Below are 16,504 nucleotides of genomic sequence, written 5' to 3'. Positions count from 1 at the left end.
ATACTTCCAAGTAGCTTTTCTTAGCTCTGGGTATTGGCAAAGATTTTGTTTTATTTTCTTTGGACAAGAGAGAAAATACTTAGCAGGGGATCTTGAGACATAAGTAGTGTGAAGTAATTGTGAACCTTGATGTGTTTAGAGTAAAACCCCACTTAACTTCAGAGGGAGAGAGAACTGTTTGACTTCAAACAAATACTTCATGTCAGAATCAGAGTTAGCTAAAAGCTTGCTTCATGAATGCATTACGTCTAAAGGAAGCCCTCATAGCTTTGCTGTAAGCATGAAAGTGCCCACTCAGGGAAAATGATTCAACTTTTTTAAGGGGAATTTGATCTAAAAGGTTCAAAAAATTCAGTTTTGATATATTGCTGTACCAATAAAAGATGTTCTGACTTCTTGTAACCTTCATGGTTTCATTAAATAAATGTTTTTTCTGACTTTGTATGTTGGGGCTCCTTTTTAGTTATAAAACCTGTTGGGAGACCTTTTAGATTTTTTGCCATTGTTTGAGTGAGCATGAGAAATAGTTCCCTGGATTCAGCTGACAACTTGGAAGTGCACAAATCTGTCTTCAACTTCTCAAACATCAGTAATATATCCAAGAACTGCGGACAGCTGAGTGTTCTTGCTTAAATTTATAGCTAAATCAGTTATTATTATTATGAAATGAACTTCCGAAATTTCTTATTTTCGCTAGTTTTGAATTTGCTATAAGGTCTGGTGTGCATCATCAGATAGTTCAAGAAATGCTGTATATGTTTGAAAGTGCTCTTCTAATGAAATGCCACACATAGCTATGTTATTTAAGTACTTAATAAAGTTTCTTCTATTTTAAGACTAGTCATTATATTAAAAGCTAGGCCTTGTGTTCTAAGATAGTAAGTAGATACCTCTAGCAAAATACCTATTTTCCTATTTTTCTTTTGATATCATTGTCTTTCAATGGCAATTCTGTATTGATTAGTTAGAATTAAATTCTATAGTTTTCTGCAAATAAAGTTGAATCTTTTTCATAGCCAACTATGACCGAATGAGTCAGTGTGTCTTTCCCAGCCCTGTCAGTGTTATTCATATCATAATAACCACTTGTATTCCAGACTTATCCCATTAGAAAAGCGGATTTTTGCCAGAAAAATAGCTTAATTTTTGAACGTCCACTAAACCAGGAAACACTCTGGTATTCTAATTCCTCAAAGTTATGCTTGTGTTCTTATATTCAAGAGTTAGCTGTCCATCTTAAATAACCTTGCATTTATCACCATAATGCAGGCCACGTAATGGTATTACATGAGTTTTCCAATTATTTAATCAGTCCAGATGTCATTACTTGTAGTTCCTGCAGTGTCAAGGGTCTCAATAGGTCTCCTGCCGCTCTAGCTATGATGTTGAGTGCTGTTTTGATAATTCATTCACACTTCATTTTGGGTCCAAAAACTCCTAGTTGCTTTCAATTTAGAACCCTTACAGGAACTCTTCTAAATAATATTTATAAAGTGCATTCCTTGAGAGTATAATTTCTCATTTCATGCACAAATACGACTTTGTAGATTCCAAAGAAACTGCGGGATATGGGAGATGCTGCAACAGTAACTTTTAACGGAGTCATCCGCTAATTGTTGCATTGAAATGACTTTTTAGCTAAATTTATAGGGAAAATACGGAGCAAATACAAGGCAGTTTCAGTGTATGGGAGTATTCCAAGTTCATTGTTGTCATGTTATTTCAATGCAACAACAGAAGCAGACCTACAGTCTACATCAGCTTACCTTCCCATATGAGTTATTTTTTGGCAATGACCACACAATGGGAGAAGGGTGTCACTTAGAGTAATGACAAAAAAAGATCATCAAAGCTACTGAATATGGTAAAAAACCTCATATTCATGAATTAATGCCTCTGACAAATGGCAGTAGAGAATTGATAAAATTCAGAGGGATGTACCACATCAGCCACATCATGTCATTCATTGGTTACCAAAACTATTCCCTCAGAGAATGGTAGTCATAGGGAAGCCAGTTCATCATCCAGGAAAGCGTGTAGTGAAAGGTTTAATTTCAAGAAATTTTCCTGGAGTGTTTCCCTTTGCAATCTCCATATTTATATTATTGTCACTATTTTTATGTCATTTAAGCACGAGCTGCTGAACAAAAGTTACTCAAATAGCTAAAAGCTCCAATAGACCTATGTACAAAAAGATTAATTAACGGGACTTTAACTACTTAAATCATATATGATATTCTAGTTTTCTCTACTTCAGGTCTTCCTGCATCATCTGTCACCTCTTTTATCCTTGCCAACATTCACGGCACTTTGGCTCACTATCTTGGACTTTATGGACAAATATATGCATGCTGAAAAGAGTGATCTATTGGTAAGTGCACATTATGATTAATGTATCATTTTTGAAAGTTATGAAATGTTAGGAATATATTTTAGTATCATTTTTAACAACTACGATGAAAATCCTAATGTATGCAAATCTTGTGATTATATATATGTGGGTAGTCTGAGAAGTTTCCGACCATACAAATAAGCAAGACATTTTTCTTCAAATTTATTTTTATTTTTCAACATAATTTCCTTTAACTCTTTCCATTAAAACGCTTATCTTTTTTAACCCTTCCAAATAGTATTACAGACATTTACATATGCAATAACCTCCTTGTTCAATGGAAAACTCTGTCCTTCAAGCGAAACTTAGAGGTTAGGAAACAGCAAAAAGTCACTGGCGACCAGATCTGGTAAATATGGTGAGTATTCAACTAATTTGAAGTGCTACTCATTAATTTTAACCATGCGAACTGCCGAAGTGTGAGCAGGTGCATCGTCACCCTGATGGAAAAGCACTCTTCTTCAAATGTGGCTCTTTGTTTCTTTGCAATTTCTGCCTTCACTTTGTCAAACAATGAAGTGTAATACTCCTGCTATTATTTTTTTACCTTATTGAATATAACTGTTGGACACAATTCCGTGACTATCACAAAAAACTATCGCCATCACCTTCCCAGCTAATGGAACCGTCTTAGCATTTTCGTAGCCAGTTCACCCATTCCAGCCCACTGTTTTGACTGTTCTTACATCTCTGAAGTTTAGTAGTAGATCTAAGTTAAATCTTTAGTTATGAATCAATGCAAAAAATCTTGACTTGTTTGGCTTAAATTGCTCCAACAGGGCCCTGAAAATGTTTATTCGAAAGGGTTTTTGCTCCTAAGTAAGCAAATGTAGCACCCATCGCGCAGATAGCTTATGCATGTCCTAATCTTCCATGAATATGACAAACAATTTCTTTTGATATGCCATTACCCTCTGTTATATCTCTAACCTTAATTCGATGGTTATCCAGCACCAATTAGTGAACTTTTCGATGTTATGCTGAAGATTCCTTATGTTACCGCCACGGTTAAATTCAGCTGCCCAAAATTGCATGGTCATAAATGATGCTGTAGCAGAGTTCCTGTACACAGCTTGCAACTCGTCCTTGATTTGTGTAGGTGTATTACCTTTCCAAAACAAATGTTCAATCACAACTCAATCCTGAATTTATTCCATTTTTACAAAAACCCTAACAATTGACTCAAATAATTGTCATACAACAACTTTGTGTCCAGAATGGCTGAAATTTCCATGAGTTCCTTTCAATCCATGTGCAAACAAATTCCCTAACTATTATTGCCGAGTGCTGCCATTATCATGGTGAGGTTAAAAATGTTCAGGATACCTAATTATGGTGTAATTTTGTCATTACGTTAGCTAATGGTTGTGTGAAACAGGCTATTAATTCCTCTATAACTAGATATTTTCCCACAGACTTCAGTCATGATAGATTTGCTGCCTACCAGTATTGAGAAAATGAATTTTAAATGAACCTTGAGTTGAAATAGAAAAAAAATATTTATTTTTGTTGTACTTATAAGAAATCTTTAATATGGTGCGTAGTAAAAGGGTCATTTGGAAAGTAAAGGTTTTTTTCTGTACACTTTATTAGAAGAGATTTTGAAAGAAAATTTTTTTTACTGCTTGAATGAGTCTCAAACTACTTTCTACATAATTACCATTAAATTTCATACACTTATCATGACATTATACAAGTCTTGGTATACCTGCTTCATACTCTTTTCATGCCAAGTTTTTGAATGAGTTTGTGACAGCCTCTTTCAGTTTGTCATTGTTTTCAAAGCATGCTCTACCAAAAATTTCAGTTTTGGATAAAAGGTGGAAAACACTAGGTGCCAAGACTGGGCTGTAAAGTGGATGCTCAAAATTTACCAAAATTGATAATGACCACAGCATTACAGGATCTGAAGGGCATTGCCCTACTGATCAACATCATACCAAGAGGTATTTCAGCAAACTGCATTGTGATGCTTCACTGGCTCCACTGTGCTATAAAGAGAAACAATGTGGCCTACTGTCAACTGGCATTGTGCTTATTCATGACAACGCATGTCTACATGCCTACACATTGACACAAGACTTACTTCAGCAGTTAAATTTGGTGATTTCTAAGCATCCATCTTACAGTCCAGACTTGGCATCTAGTGATTATACCTTTTTCCAAAACTGAAAGAGTTTGTAGGCAGAAATTGCTTTAAAAATAATGACAAACTGAAAGTAGCTGTTACCAACTGGTTCAAAACCTTGGTGGGAATTGAGTATGAAGTAGATATACAAAAACTTGTACAGCACTACGATAAGTGTTTAAATTTGCATGGTGATTGTGTAGAAAATTAGCTTAAGACTCATTTATTAGTGGTAAAAAATATTTTGTTTAAATATCTCAACTAATACAGTGTACAGAAAAAATATCCTTTAATTTCATAATGAACCTCATAATTATGGTTTTAATAATAGTAATACTAGTCATTTCTATTCATCAATACATAATAGAATTTTAAAATCTTTGACACTAAGGAAATACAGTCATTTTGCATAATGTAAGTCTCCCTGAGCCACTAGGCTCTGCAGTAAGTGCTTATTAATTGTTTGTTTGCCTTTAAATTTTAGCTTATCGTACCATATCTAAGGATTAAATGGCATTTATGCAATGCTGATTATATGTCCTAGACTTAAATAATAATTGTTACAAATTTTTTAGACTTGATTTCTTCTGAATGTTAGGGTGTTGTGTATGTACGAGGGTGGTCTGAAAAGTTTCCGACCAAACAAAGATGCAAGACATTTTTTCTGAAATTTTCTGAGTTCGGAAACTTTTCAGACCACCCTGGTATAATATTCAAAATTTTTGGTGCTTTAACAGCCTTTCATTACCAAGAGTTTAATTTATTTGGAAAATCAGATGACAAGTCATATCGTAAATTTAATTCATACCGAAATAAATTCTGTATTTTATAATTATTTGTTAAATTATCGTCAATTATCAACAAAATAAAACAACAGATGAATGTTCTGGTGAAAAACTCTGGCAATGCCCTAAATATACCCTAGCACCAGAGCAATTTGTCTGTAATTTTGATATTCCTTCCTCACAAAAATTCCCAAGGATAGGCCTGAAGAATTGTTTAGTGTATACCTTCAAAGTTACCATGGTTGCCCATTCAACTCTTCAAAATCCACCATTCTACCTTACCCTGTTAGACAGTCTCCGACTTTCCTCTCCTTTCATTTGTGTAGTGATAATATTTTGGGCTCTACTAGAAAAGCCCATGTAAATGTACCTAGAACAAATTATACTTTTTCAATTTTAGTTGAATTCTTCATGAAATCACCTTTGTGTATCAGAGTTTACAGCAAACTGTCACTAGTATACATTTGAAAGAACAAGAAATTTCTGATGATGAAAAATTCATATTAGCAGTAAACATTTTTCCATAAACATGTACATAATTATACATGGAAGAATTAATCTTTTCATCCCAGGGTGGTTCCTGAGGTAGCAGGTTGTTTTATTTTAATTAATGGATAAACAAAATAGTAGTTAGTTCTTTTCGGTTCGTAAATCCAACATGGTGATTTTAATATTATTATGTAACAACCAATAAATTGGTAGTATGGTAAATACATGTGTGTCAAGACTAAAGTAACAAAAAGTGCTTTTAGCTGATATACTATGTTTTTCCTCAGTATGAAGCCATTCCCGAGTCTCTTAAAAACATGCTCTTGGTGATGGACTCAGCAAAGGTTTTTAGTACACCAGATGGATATTCACCTCTGTGGACAGTTACTTGGGATCGTATAAACACTTTCCTGCCTTCTCTAAAAGAAGAACTCTTCAAGTCTCATCCTTCAGGTGTGTTCTCATTTTGTTATCTTATATGGTGTAATAATAAATTCTTAATCTGCTGTTCCTTTGTACAAAACATTGAAATAAGTGACTGTAAATCAACATATTGTACATTTTATACATAGTCACTGTATTCTTTCAATTTATAGTTTTTCCCCACAAGGTCTTTTTATCTCAGTCTATTTTTTGGAAGTTGTAGGATGTGGAAGTGAATTTTACATTTTTTGCCATTGAAACTTCTTATGTACCCCTTAATGGAATAGAGCTAGTTTATATTCAGCAACATGTTCAGTGCTGGCCAAAATTAATGCAACTTGTGGCATTCTGAGGCATTTTCCTTAAAAAAAGTTTTGGAACCATCATTTTTGTGTCAGACTTACAGCCGTGAATGGTTGGATGAGTCAAGGAGGCTCCTAACTGAGGGAGAAGGAGGTTTTAGGGGTTCTGTAGGTGTATACATTTGATTGTTAACTTCTTTTCAATTGATTTCTTGGGGGTGAAGTTTTCTTATTTCTCCCATGCCTCCTCCTGCTAGAACTCTGCGGATGTCCTTACATTCTAAAATACTTCGAAAGAAAACTGCTTAATTCTAGGGTTAAAACATGCAAAATAGTTTTTTATCCATGAATGGGATTATATTGAAAAGTCCTTCAAAAACAGGATACAAAACTCTTTAAGTGAATATAATTATTTCATACCTTCAGCTGTACCTTGGGACCTTCATCATTCATATTTTCGGTGTCCCAGAGATTAGGATTTGATTGTTTAAACAGTTATAAGTTATCCTCTTCCTATCTGCCTAATTAATCATGTATTAAGTGGTCTTTTTGTGTCCAGGTTGAGCAAAAATTTTTCTTTAAGCTGTGTATAATATCATAAAGACTTAGAAATTACTGTTGAGATTTCATTAAATGTGCTTTTATGCTATAGTTGCAATGTAGTGTAAATTCTGAAAATTCCACTTTATCCAATCTAGTTGAACAGCAAGGAAAACCATCTGATTCAGACCCAGTGCCCCTCCCATTTGAAGGTGATCCAAGCGAAAGCAATGCTGGTCATGGTGGTCAGAATACTCAACCATCATCTCCTCAGCAGATGACATGTCTTCACGGGTAAGAATTTCCTAAGAATTTTTTACTCAGTCATATTACCTCAGAAATATGTCATGCACTCTCCTGATCTGCTTTAGAAAAGCATATTTAAATATAGGGAAGAGGTTTTAAGAATAATTGAAGGCTATTGAAAATTATACATTTTAGAAAACGATATCATGAATAGCTGTCTCATTTTAAAAATCTGAGGTTATTAGGTGAAGAAAAAAGGTCATATGTTACCAGTCAATCCTTAAAAAAATTAATATGTTTTTGCTGTGTTGTAAACATAGCATGTTCCCATAGTGGCAAGTGCAAATTATTTGCATTTTTCCTGTAGGAATAAGTCATTTTGTATTCTCAGTTTTGGTATGGTACTCAGCCCCTTGGATGGAAAAGTTAGCATTGCTCAGGCTATTGGAAAACAACATCCTGATTGGATTTTGACCCTTCTGGGCAACATTGTTTATATGTGATGGGCCATGCAAGCTGCCTTCCAGTGTTACATCTGGGTAGTGCAAAGTATCATCAAGCTTGTTATATTGTCTTTTTGTAGTAATATAATACTGTCATGTTGGGGGCCTGATTAAATACACCAAAGACAATATTCCGCACTCCCTACAAATTTTATGAGTGATGAGATTTATGCTATCACTTAAGTGCATGTGCCATAGTATTTCTTTTCAGTTACAGTTACTTTGTTTTCCTTTATATTCATAATTGATTTGGGAAAGTTAAAAAATTTTGTCGCACTAGATTGGTCTCATATTATGACTCACAAAAATAGTATGTATTTTCACTGGCAAGTATCAAAGCTTGCTAAAATTTTTGCAAACATGGGGTGAGTACGTTGGATATTATAATGATTAAAACTTTCTTCGATAAATTTGGCCTTCAAAACTGTGCAAGTATGCACCTTTGCATTGTCTTGACTGAAGAGAATTTTTTTTGACCAATGATTAATAATTTTCTTAATTTCTTGGCTTAACTGGTGCAATAACAATGCATAATACTGTCCTTTTTGCAAGTTGAGAATGAAGATAATTCTGTGTGAATTCCAAAAAAACCATGTTAACTTGACAGTCTTTGCCTTTTGAAAGCCAATGTTTTGACTGTCCCTTTGTCTCTTAGAGTATGGTAGAATATCCGTGTTTCTTCCACAGTTATGCATCAATGCAAATAGAAACTCATCAGGATTGCAATGGAAAAGCACCAGACCAGCTTCCGAATTGACCATATGATTGCCCTATTCATTCGTCACTGAGAGCAAACATGACACCCATCTTGCTGTAATTTTTTCACACCCAATCTTTCGTGCAAAATTGAAAGCATTGTATGCCCTTCATGTTATACCTGTGTTTTAAACAATTTCATGAACTTTGATTCATCAAATACTCAAAACCATATTGTGGCTTCTGTCAATCATTTCGGAGGAAGTCATTAACCCTGGATTATTTATGTATGGCCACATTTAAAGTCATTTACCCAATTGTAAACAGTTGATAAAGTTGCTAGCTAAAGCTAAATTTGGAGCAGATGTCTTTGAACTTCATCCAAATCAGCTTTGATGTCTTTCGGTGCTAAGCCTTTTGTATGGAAATTTTACTCACCTAATTTTTTTCCATTTTTCTAAATAAACAAAATTTTGTTGCTTCAATAAACTATGAAAATGAAATAAAGTGATGGCAAGGGATTGGGATGGTGCAGTGGCTAAAGTACAGGCTACCTACCGTGAGGGCGCGGGTTCAAATCCCTGAGGCAGCAGATTGTTCTCAGTGTATCCCGATCCGTACTTGAGGTGCTTTATGGAGAGCACTTTGAGTGAGTACGACGTCAGTCAGATGGAGCGTTAAACTGCAGATCCCTTGGCACCTTTCGACAAGAGTTGGCTAATGCCAATGCTGGGTTTCTTTCCACTCTTCCTTTCCCATCCTTCCCTAATGGTGCAAATAACCTTAGCTGTCGGTCGTCTCCCCTAAAACTGCTACTACTACCCAGAAGTACCCGACCTGATATATAGTTGGCAGGTTTTGTTTGAAAAGAATGACTGTGGTACAAAGTGCCAGCATTATAAAGCTTGAAGTTTAGTATTTGTTTGGCAATCATCATCAGTATACTCTCTGTGAATTTTTAAATATTGCAAAATTTGGTTGTTGTTATATGATACGGCACTCATTTGAAAGGCCTCAGTCCAACCATTATCAAAGTAAAGGTAGATTCTACTTTGTGGGAGTCTGCTTCTTTGTTTACCGTAGTAAAATATTGGGTGGCAGAGTTTAAACAAGTCTGTATAAGCTGCCAAGACAGACGTCACTGTGGTTAACTTGTTGTAACTGTGGATTTGCAGTACTCAGTCATTTAATTGGTGTTTTATATGAGTCATATGTAGTGTATATGAGGCAATAAGCCATTTTATTGGTATTCATGTCCATTGTTATTATTATGATTCAGTAAATATTTGTATTAAAAGTTGTTAATCTGCTTTTGGAGGTGGTATGAACATCAAATAAATTACCATGAAGTATTAGATCAGGATGGAATTGTAGAAGGAGATACTCAAGAAAATCTAAAGTCGCATTTTTGTAGCCACCGTGAAAACATCTTTTTTTCTTTCAGAAAACCTGGAAAACAAATGTATTTTTTAAATAAAAATTCTAGCCACCTTCTTAACTTTTTTTCAGGAAAAAAAAGTCCATATGCTAATCATGTTCTGGTGGGTAGTGCAATTGTCTAATAACCTGAAGGTTAAAGTTTAAGTTCCAAATCAGGTATGGTGTCCTTTTTAACTCAGGCCTTCTGGCTTGAGAGCATCTGATGACAAGTTGGGAGTGTCTTATTAGGGCTCAAAGGGTCATGAGATACATCTCAAGAGCAAAAAGAAAGATATCTCTTTGGTTTATCATGTATCATGCAGGATGAAATGGGTATTCAGTAATGAAGTACAGTGTTTGATTGATTTCTCACATGTTTACTTGCTACAGTCAGCCAGCTACGAAGCCAATGGAGAGTCCAGAGAGCCCCCAGTTCCCCCATGTGCCCGTTTTTACCCCATCAGGACAGGTGAGGTATCATAAAGCATGCATGTGGACTCCACACTTTGACATTATTGTATTTGTCTTGCTTCTAGTGCTGTAATGCATTCCATGTTAGTTAACCCCATCAACACTTTTTTCCTATGATAATTCATACTGTAGTCATTCCATGTCAGTGCACCTGAATTAACATTCTTCTCTACCTGCCTTTATGCTTATTAAACTAAACTACATGTTATATCTGTATAAGCCGTTAGCTGTGATTTGTGAAAAGCTTAACACCTTGTCCTTTGCTGTTGTCATTATGTAGCTAACTCTTGTATTCATTGTTTTGCTAATTCTTATTGTTTTATACTCCATAAAGAGTTTTAATACCTGTAGTTTCATTCCGTCAGAAATACCTGTAGGGCATAATGTGTAAAATTGAAATAACTAAAAAAAAACAAATGTAGTTAGTACATACAAATAGAGGGGTGTGGTAATTGTTGGATATGGGGCAAGGCTGTTGAGTGGAGGGCTAAGGTTTAATTCTGGATGATGCCTCTAGGCACCCTCAGCTTTGCCCATGCTGGGTGATTTTTCTAGTAAGAGATCTTCTTCTGGGGAAACTGCAGGGGTCAATAAGAAAGGAACTGACCTCCCAAACTTGGGGTGGGAACTTCACACATCTTAGAATTAAATGAACTGTACCCTCACCTATCAAAACCAACTTATGGGTTGATTAATATGGTAGGTTCATATATATTTACTTAAGAGTTGATTTAAAAAATTCATTTTCACTTCATTTTGGTGATGCCTATATAACACTTGGGAATGCTAAAAGAACTCTTGTAACTAGTGTCACTAAGTTTAAGAGGGAGGGAAAACAATCATTACATTCACATATCAGTGGAATTCCCAGGTTTATCTACTCATCTAGTACTTTATTTTTTATCAAATATTGCATTCTTAAAATTGTATTGAGTTATTTGTCAATTGAGTAATTTTTTCACTCTGCAAAATGCTCGTTCTAAAGTAAAAAATGTGAACAGTGTGTGGAAATGTTCAAAAATATTTGAAAATATCATCATAAACTCATGTGGAATCTAATTCCGTGGAAATGAGGCACAGTAAACTGTCACTCAAAAACTGCAAGGCATTCATTCATGAATGAAAAATTGCACTAATTTTTAAAGTAAGATTTAATTCTGAAATACATTGTATTTAGCTATTTTCTTTAAAAATTGGGTATTTCCAAACTGTTCTACTTAGTTAGCAATGGCTACATTTTTTTGTGCATGGCCACAATGAGTTAAATACCTTGTTTCCCAACCCATAAGACATACTGGCATATAAGATGCACTGTGATTTTTCAGGTTAGATTTTGTGAAAAATAATTGAATCAGACAGAACAAGATCAAAGTAAATCAATTTTAATACTCAATTTGAAGAAAATAGAATCCAAGACATTCATCATCCCTCCTGCTAAATCATTTCTGCAGTTATTTTCCCTGAGTTTGTCAATTTGATCTAGGGCGTTGTTAATTTCACATTCTTAAAAAGACATTATGATAGTTTCACTTTTTACTTTCTGCCAGGACTTTTACAGGTTTAATGCAATCACAAATACTAGAAATTGTTGGCCATTTCATCCTTCCTGTTGGGTGTGACATCATGAATTGGTACATAAAACCTTTCTTTCATATTCAAGTGGCAGTTGTTTTTACTATTGTTGGTCTGGTATGCATGTTTTGGTACTGTTGGTCTGTTTACAGACTATTTCTCTTTGTGAATCTCTCACACCATGATATTTTCCCAGAAAAATTGGCAATAGGCATACCTAATGCTTATTTTCTTGCTTCAATTGAAATTATTTTTATTGAAGAAGAGGTAGCAGTCATTATGTGATATATTATACACTTCTTAACATCTTCTTCCTGCTTTGGCCAATTAGAAGTTCATGAAGGCAAAGTTTTGTAACACATCTTCACTTACTAAATCCACCGTCTGCTTCCTCTATTCTTGTGTCATCTTCTCAGTCAAAAGTGGGCCAAAATGCCTTTCAGTTTCCTTATTTTCATGTTCTAGTCTTATTGACTTCATTTAAATGCAATCCTGAATGACAATCTTCTTTCTTAAGATCTCATGAGGTTATTATCATTCTAACTTTTTATGCAACTCTGAGTTTCTGTTATTATTATGATATATCAAAATTTGCATTAAAGGCAACCATTTTCTCTGATTTGCAGTCTTTAGACTTAATTTGCAGTGATTTTAAATAAAATTAAAGGGACCAAGTGAAAATCATGATAACATGCAGTGAAATTTACTGTAGGAAGTTTTTGGTATGAGTGTCATGAGCATACACAATTAAATGCCCTTTTGGTAATTATTGCAGATGAAGGTAAAATGTGCATGCCACTTCGCTGTGGTGTCTTTACATAAATGGCAGAATTTTGATAGTAGAACACTTAAATGGTTTCTCTCTTATGAAACTGCACCTTATAAATTACATTTCCACTGATTCACAAATTGTTAGTGTAAGTTCCCTGTTTAAATGTGAATGCTGTTTAACATTATAAATTGCCTCAATTAGCTAAAAATTTCATCTTTGTAAATTATCAAAATAATGCTAGATATCAAACTAAATATGCTTCAGTGTGATTAAAAATATTGGGTCATGTGGAGTGGTAATTTAAGATAATAGTACAATTAACTCATAGTAAGATAAACCTGTATATGGCCCTATTTCATGCCCCTTAAAGGAGATTCACGGTCATTATTAGCGATTTCCAATATTAGCAGATATTGACAATATTGTCCTAAGAATAAGAGCTTTGACTTATACTAGAGATATTTAAATACCATATTTCCCAGCCCATAGGACTCACTATTTTTGTTCCAAAATGCTCTCTAAAATCAGCCTACATTTTATAAGCTGGAGGTGTGTGTGAATAACTTTGACCGAAGAGGTCTGTTCAAAAAGTATCACGACTATATTGTTTTTTGAAAAATTGTTATACACATAGGCCAACGTTTTTTCCAATCCTGGAAGCATTTCAAAAAATCATTTTTTGTGATCTTGTTCAGCTCCTCCTTCGATGCAGGTTTTTATCTCGTCAATCGTACCGTGGCGTCATCCTTTCATGGGCCTCTTCAGTTGCGGGAACTAGAAAAAGTCCCTGGGAGTCTGGGGAATACGGTGGCTGCGGCATCATTGGTGTGTTGTTTTTGGCCAAACATTCGTGCACAAATAATGATGTGTGAGAGTTGTCATGGTGTAAAAGCCAATTTTTGTTCTAACATAATTCTGAGCGTTTGTGGCAGATTGCTTCGTGAAAATTGCACATAACTTGCAGATAATATTCCTTATTTACTGTTCTACCCTGTGGCAAGAACTAATGATGCACCATGCCCCTGCAATCGAAGAAAATTGGCAAAGGTCGAAGCAAGAAAGCAAGGCAAAAATCGAAGACAAGCCGAAACACGTTCAAGCAAAACTTTCACATTCCACCGAACTTTGGTGCTCTTTCTTCGGTCTTGGCGCATGCTGCTGCTTCCAATGGGATTTAGCAGCTTTAGTTTCCACGTCATAACGATACACCCGTGATTTGTCACCAGTTATGACCCTCTGGAGCAAATTTGGGTCATTGCAGGCAGAGTCCAGCACCTCGTTAGCAATATTAATGCATTGCTGTTTTTGGTTGAAATTGAGCAATTTTGGTAATAATTTCACGGCAACCCGTGTCATACCCAAATCATTGGTAAAAATCGAATGGTTTGAGCCAATCGATATGTTTAGGTCCTCAGGGACTTCTCTAATGGTGATTCGATGATTGGCCAATACTATTTTCCTCACTTCATCAATGTTTTCATCTGTTTTTGACGTGCTCGGGCGTCTGGCACGCTCCTTGCCCTTCACATCTTCTCGGCCCTCTGAGAACATTTGGTACCACCGATAAACGTTGCTTTGGTCCATGGTAGCTTCTCCATATGTCACAGTCAACATTCGGAATGTGTCCGCGCACTTAATTTCGTTTTTCATACAAAATTTTATACAGATTCTATGATGCATTTTTTGGAACAGGCAAAAGTCAAAGGCAAGCCAAAACACGTCCAAGTAAAACAGCTGTTAACACTTAACTGAACATTCAAAATGGCCAAACTTTTCAGCATAAGTGAGAGACATTAGTACCAAAATAACACCACAAAAAAATCGAAAATCAAATATACGTAACTCACGGAAATTCAAAATTTACTATATTTTTTGAACAGACATGGTATAAGCACAAGCCGATTCCCTGGAAAATGATAATTTTATTGGTCAGAAGGTAGACTTAGCAAATGCAGATATGAGTAAAATAATGTATGCTCATGTGCTCCTAAATGATCAAAATCTCCACTGAAACTAGCGCAAAAACTGCCACTTGAATATGAATGAAAAGTAATTAGGCACCAACTCACGGAGGTAAATATTTCATTGCATAGGAGGAAAGTGACAAACCTGGTGAAAATATCGATCGACACCACTGCCGCAGAAATGATTTAGCGGCAGTGCTGTCGAATTTCTGGGTTAAAAATGATAATATATGTAACTGCTCTAATGGTTAATATATGTAACTGCTTGTTTATTAATATAGAAATTCAGTTTTTCACATATTAAGTTTTAATATGAAAATACTTTAGATCCTTTTCTTCTGATCCGGTATTTTTCCTAAATCTAACCTGAAAAATCAGGGTACATCTTATGAGCCAAGGAATATGGTACCTTTGAATTAAACATTTTAAATAACTTCAATGGTAATCCTTTATTTTAATGTCTCAAGTTAAATTTCAACTATGAGTTTTAGCAAATTTGACACTCAAATAATGCCCTCTGTAAAACCCAATTAGCTTCCTGTGTCTTTAAACATCTTACACACTAAGACTAAGTTGTTTCATTCCTTCATTTTATAATAAGATAGATTGAGAGAATAATGAGATATTATCCCTCAATTGATTTGCATCGCTTATAGTATTTGCTGCAATCTTGCAATAATGGATGCTCAAGAAAGGTATGCATGTATTTTCTCTTTCTTCATCAAAATCCTTGCAAGAATAAATGAGTTAAGGATGGTTAAATGATATGGAATGACCTTAAAAACAAGGATGGCATCTTAATCTCTGGTTGGTAGAGTTTTGGTGTCTATGGCATCATCAAGCCTATTAGGTTAACTTTGGTCCTCATCCTTTGTCTCTTAGATGGTGACCACATCGATTGGAAACCTGCCAAAGGTGACAAGAGTTGGCAATGAAGAAGGGACCTTATCCCTTACTGCCACGTTACCTATTACATATTCATTCACTATTAGTGCACAAACTGTATCTAATAGCTATTCCTCCATGCCTGCTTCCATGATAAACCCAACAATGCCATCTCTTAGCACCTCTTCCCCCCTCTCCCATGTATTCTCCCAACCTGCTGGATCCAATGTTGGCGCACCAGTGATGACGATCCGTTCACACTTTGATCCCCCGCAAGGCTCACCCTTAACTACTTTGGGCTTTATTAAAAGTTCAAAGCAGCAGCATTTGGTAAGTTTGTATGCACTTGCTTAAGTGGCTAAATGTTGAATGTCACTGCTTTATCTTGGTCGTTCTCCAGCAATATTGGGCATGTAAGCATACATTCATATTTTGCACAGAAATGAAAAAATATTGCTTTGGTTATGATCTAGGTTTGGCATAAGAGTTGCTAGCTTGTAATGTGTCAAAGTATACTTTAGCCTGATTTTTAGACTACTCACAAGAGAAATTGTGCTTATGAATGTGGTCCTAGCTTTTTCCAAAAAAAATGAGCCCTGTCATAATCTCTATATTAAACATGTTTGTGTATGTGTGTGTGTATTTTTCTAAATGTGTGCTTTTAAGTGTTTCAATTTGTCGCCGTCACCTTAGAAGGTCTCTCTGAGGTCTGTTCAATAAATAACTTTAAAAAAATAATTGCATTTCTTGTGGAAAGCACCCGGTACATAGATAGCCTCCTCAGTTTCTTCTTTCTGTAAAGCAAGGTAGCCTTGCCATCAAAAACTTAGGAATACGCAAATAGCAAACATATATTTGTTCACATGGATATATATAGGTATAAGAAAAAGGGATAGAAACACTTATAAAAGACAAAA

The 16,504-nt window shown here is 35.1% G+C and overlaps 1 protein-coding gene across 2 annotated transcripts in view; it reads left to right on the top strand.

The window, feature by feature from the left end:
* The window catches only part of garz (Sec7 domain-containing protein garz), an 84,308-nt gene that overhangs the window by 62,676 nt on the left and 5,128 nt on the right, over positions 1-16,504 (top strand). Inside the window, exons 27-31 of one of the 2 annotated variants that reach the window (XM_071599105.1) lie at positions 2,258-2,371; positions 6,082-6,247; positions 7,218-7,353; positions 10,314-10,392; positions 15,585-15,917. In XM_071599105.1, the coding sequence (XP_071455206.1) occupies positions 2,258-2,371; positions 6,082-6,247; positions 7,218-7,353; positions 10,314-10,392; positions 15,585-15,917 (828 nt within the window). The remainder of the gene's footprint in view (positions 1-2,257; positions 2,372-6,081; positions 6,248-7,217; positions 7,354-10,313; positions 10,393-15,584; positions 15,918-16,504) is intronic. The other variant, XM_071599106.1, reaches the window with a different exon arrangement.

Source organism: Hetaerina americana, unplaced genomic scaffold (genome assembly GCF_022747635.1).
Source record: "Hetaerina americana unplaced genomic scaffold, ioHetAmer1.1.p SCAF_105, whole genome shotgun sequence".
Lineage (NCBI taxonomy): Eukaryota > Metazoa > Arthropoda > Insecta > Odonata > Calopterygidae > Hetaerina > Hetaerina americana.
This window is presented reverse-complemented; position numbering and strand designations above follow the sequence as displayed.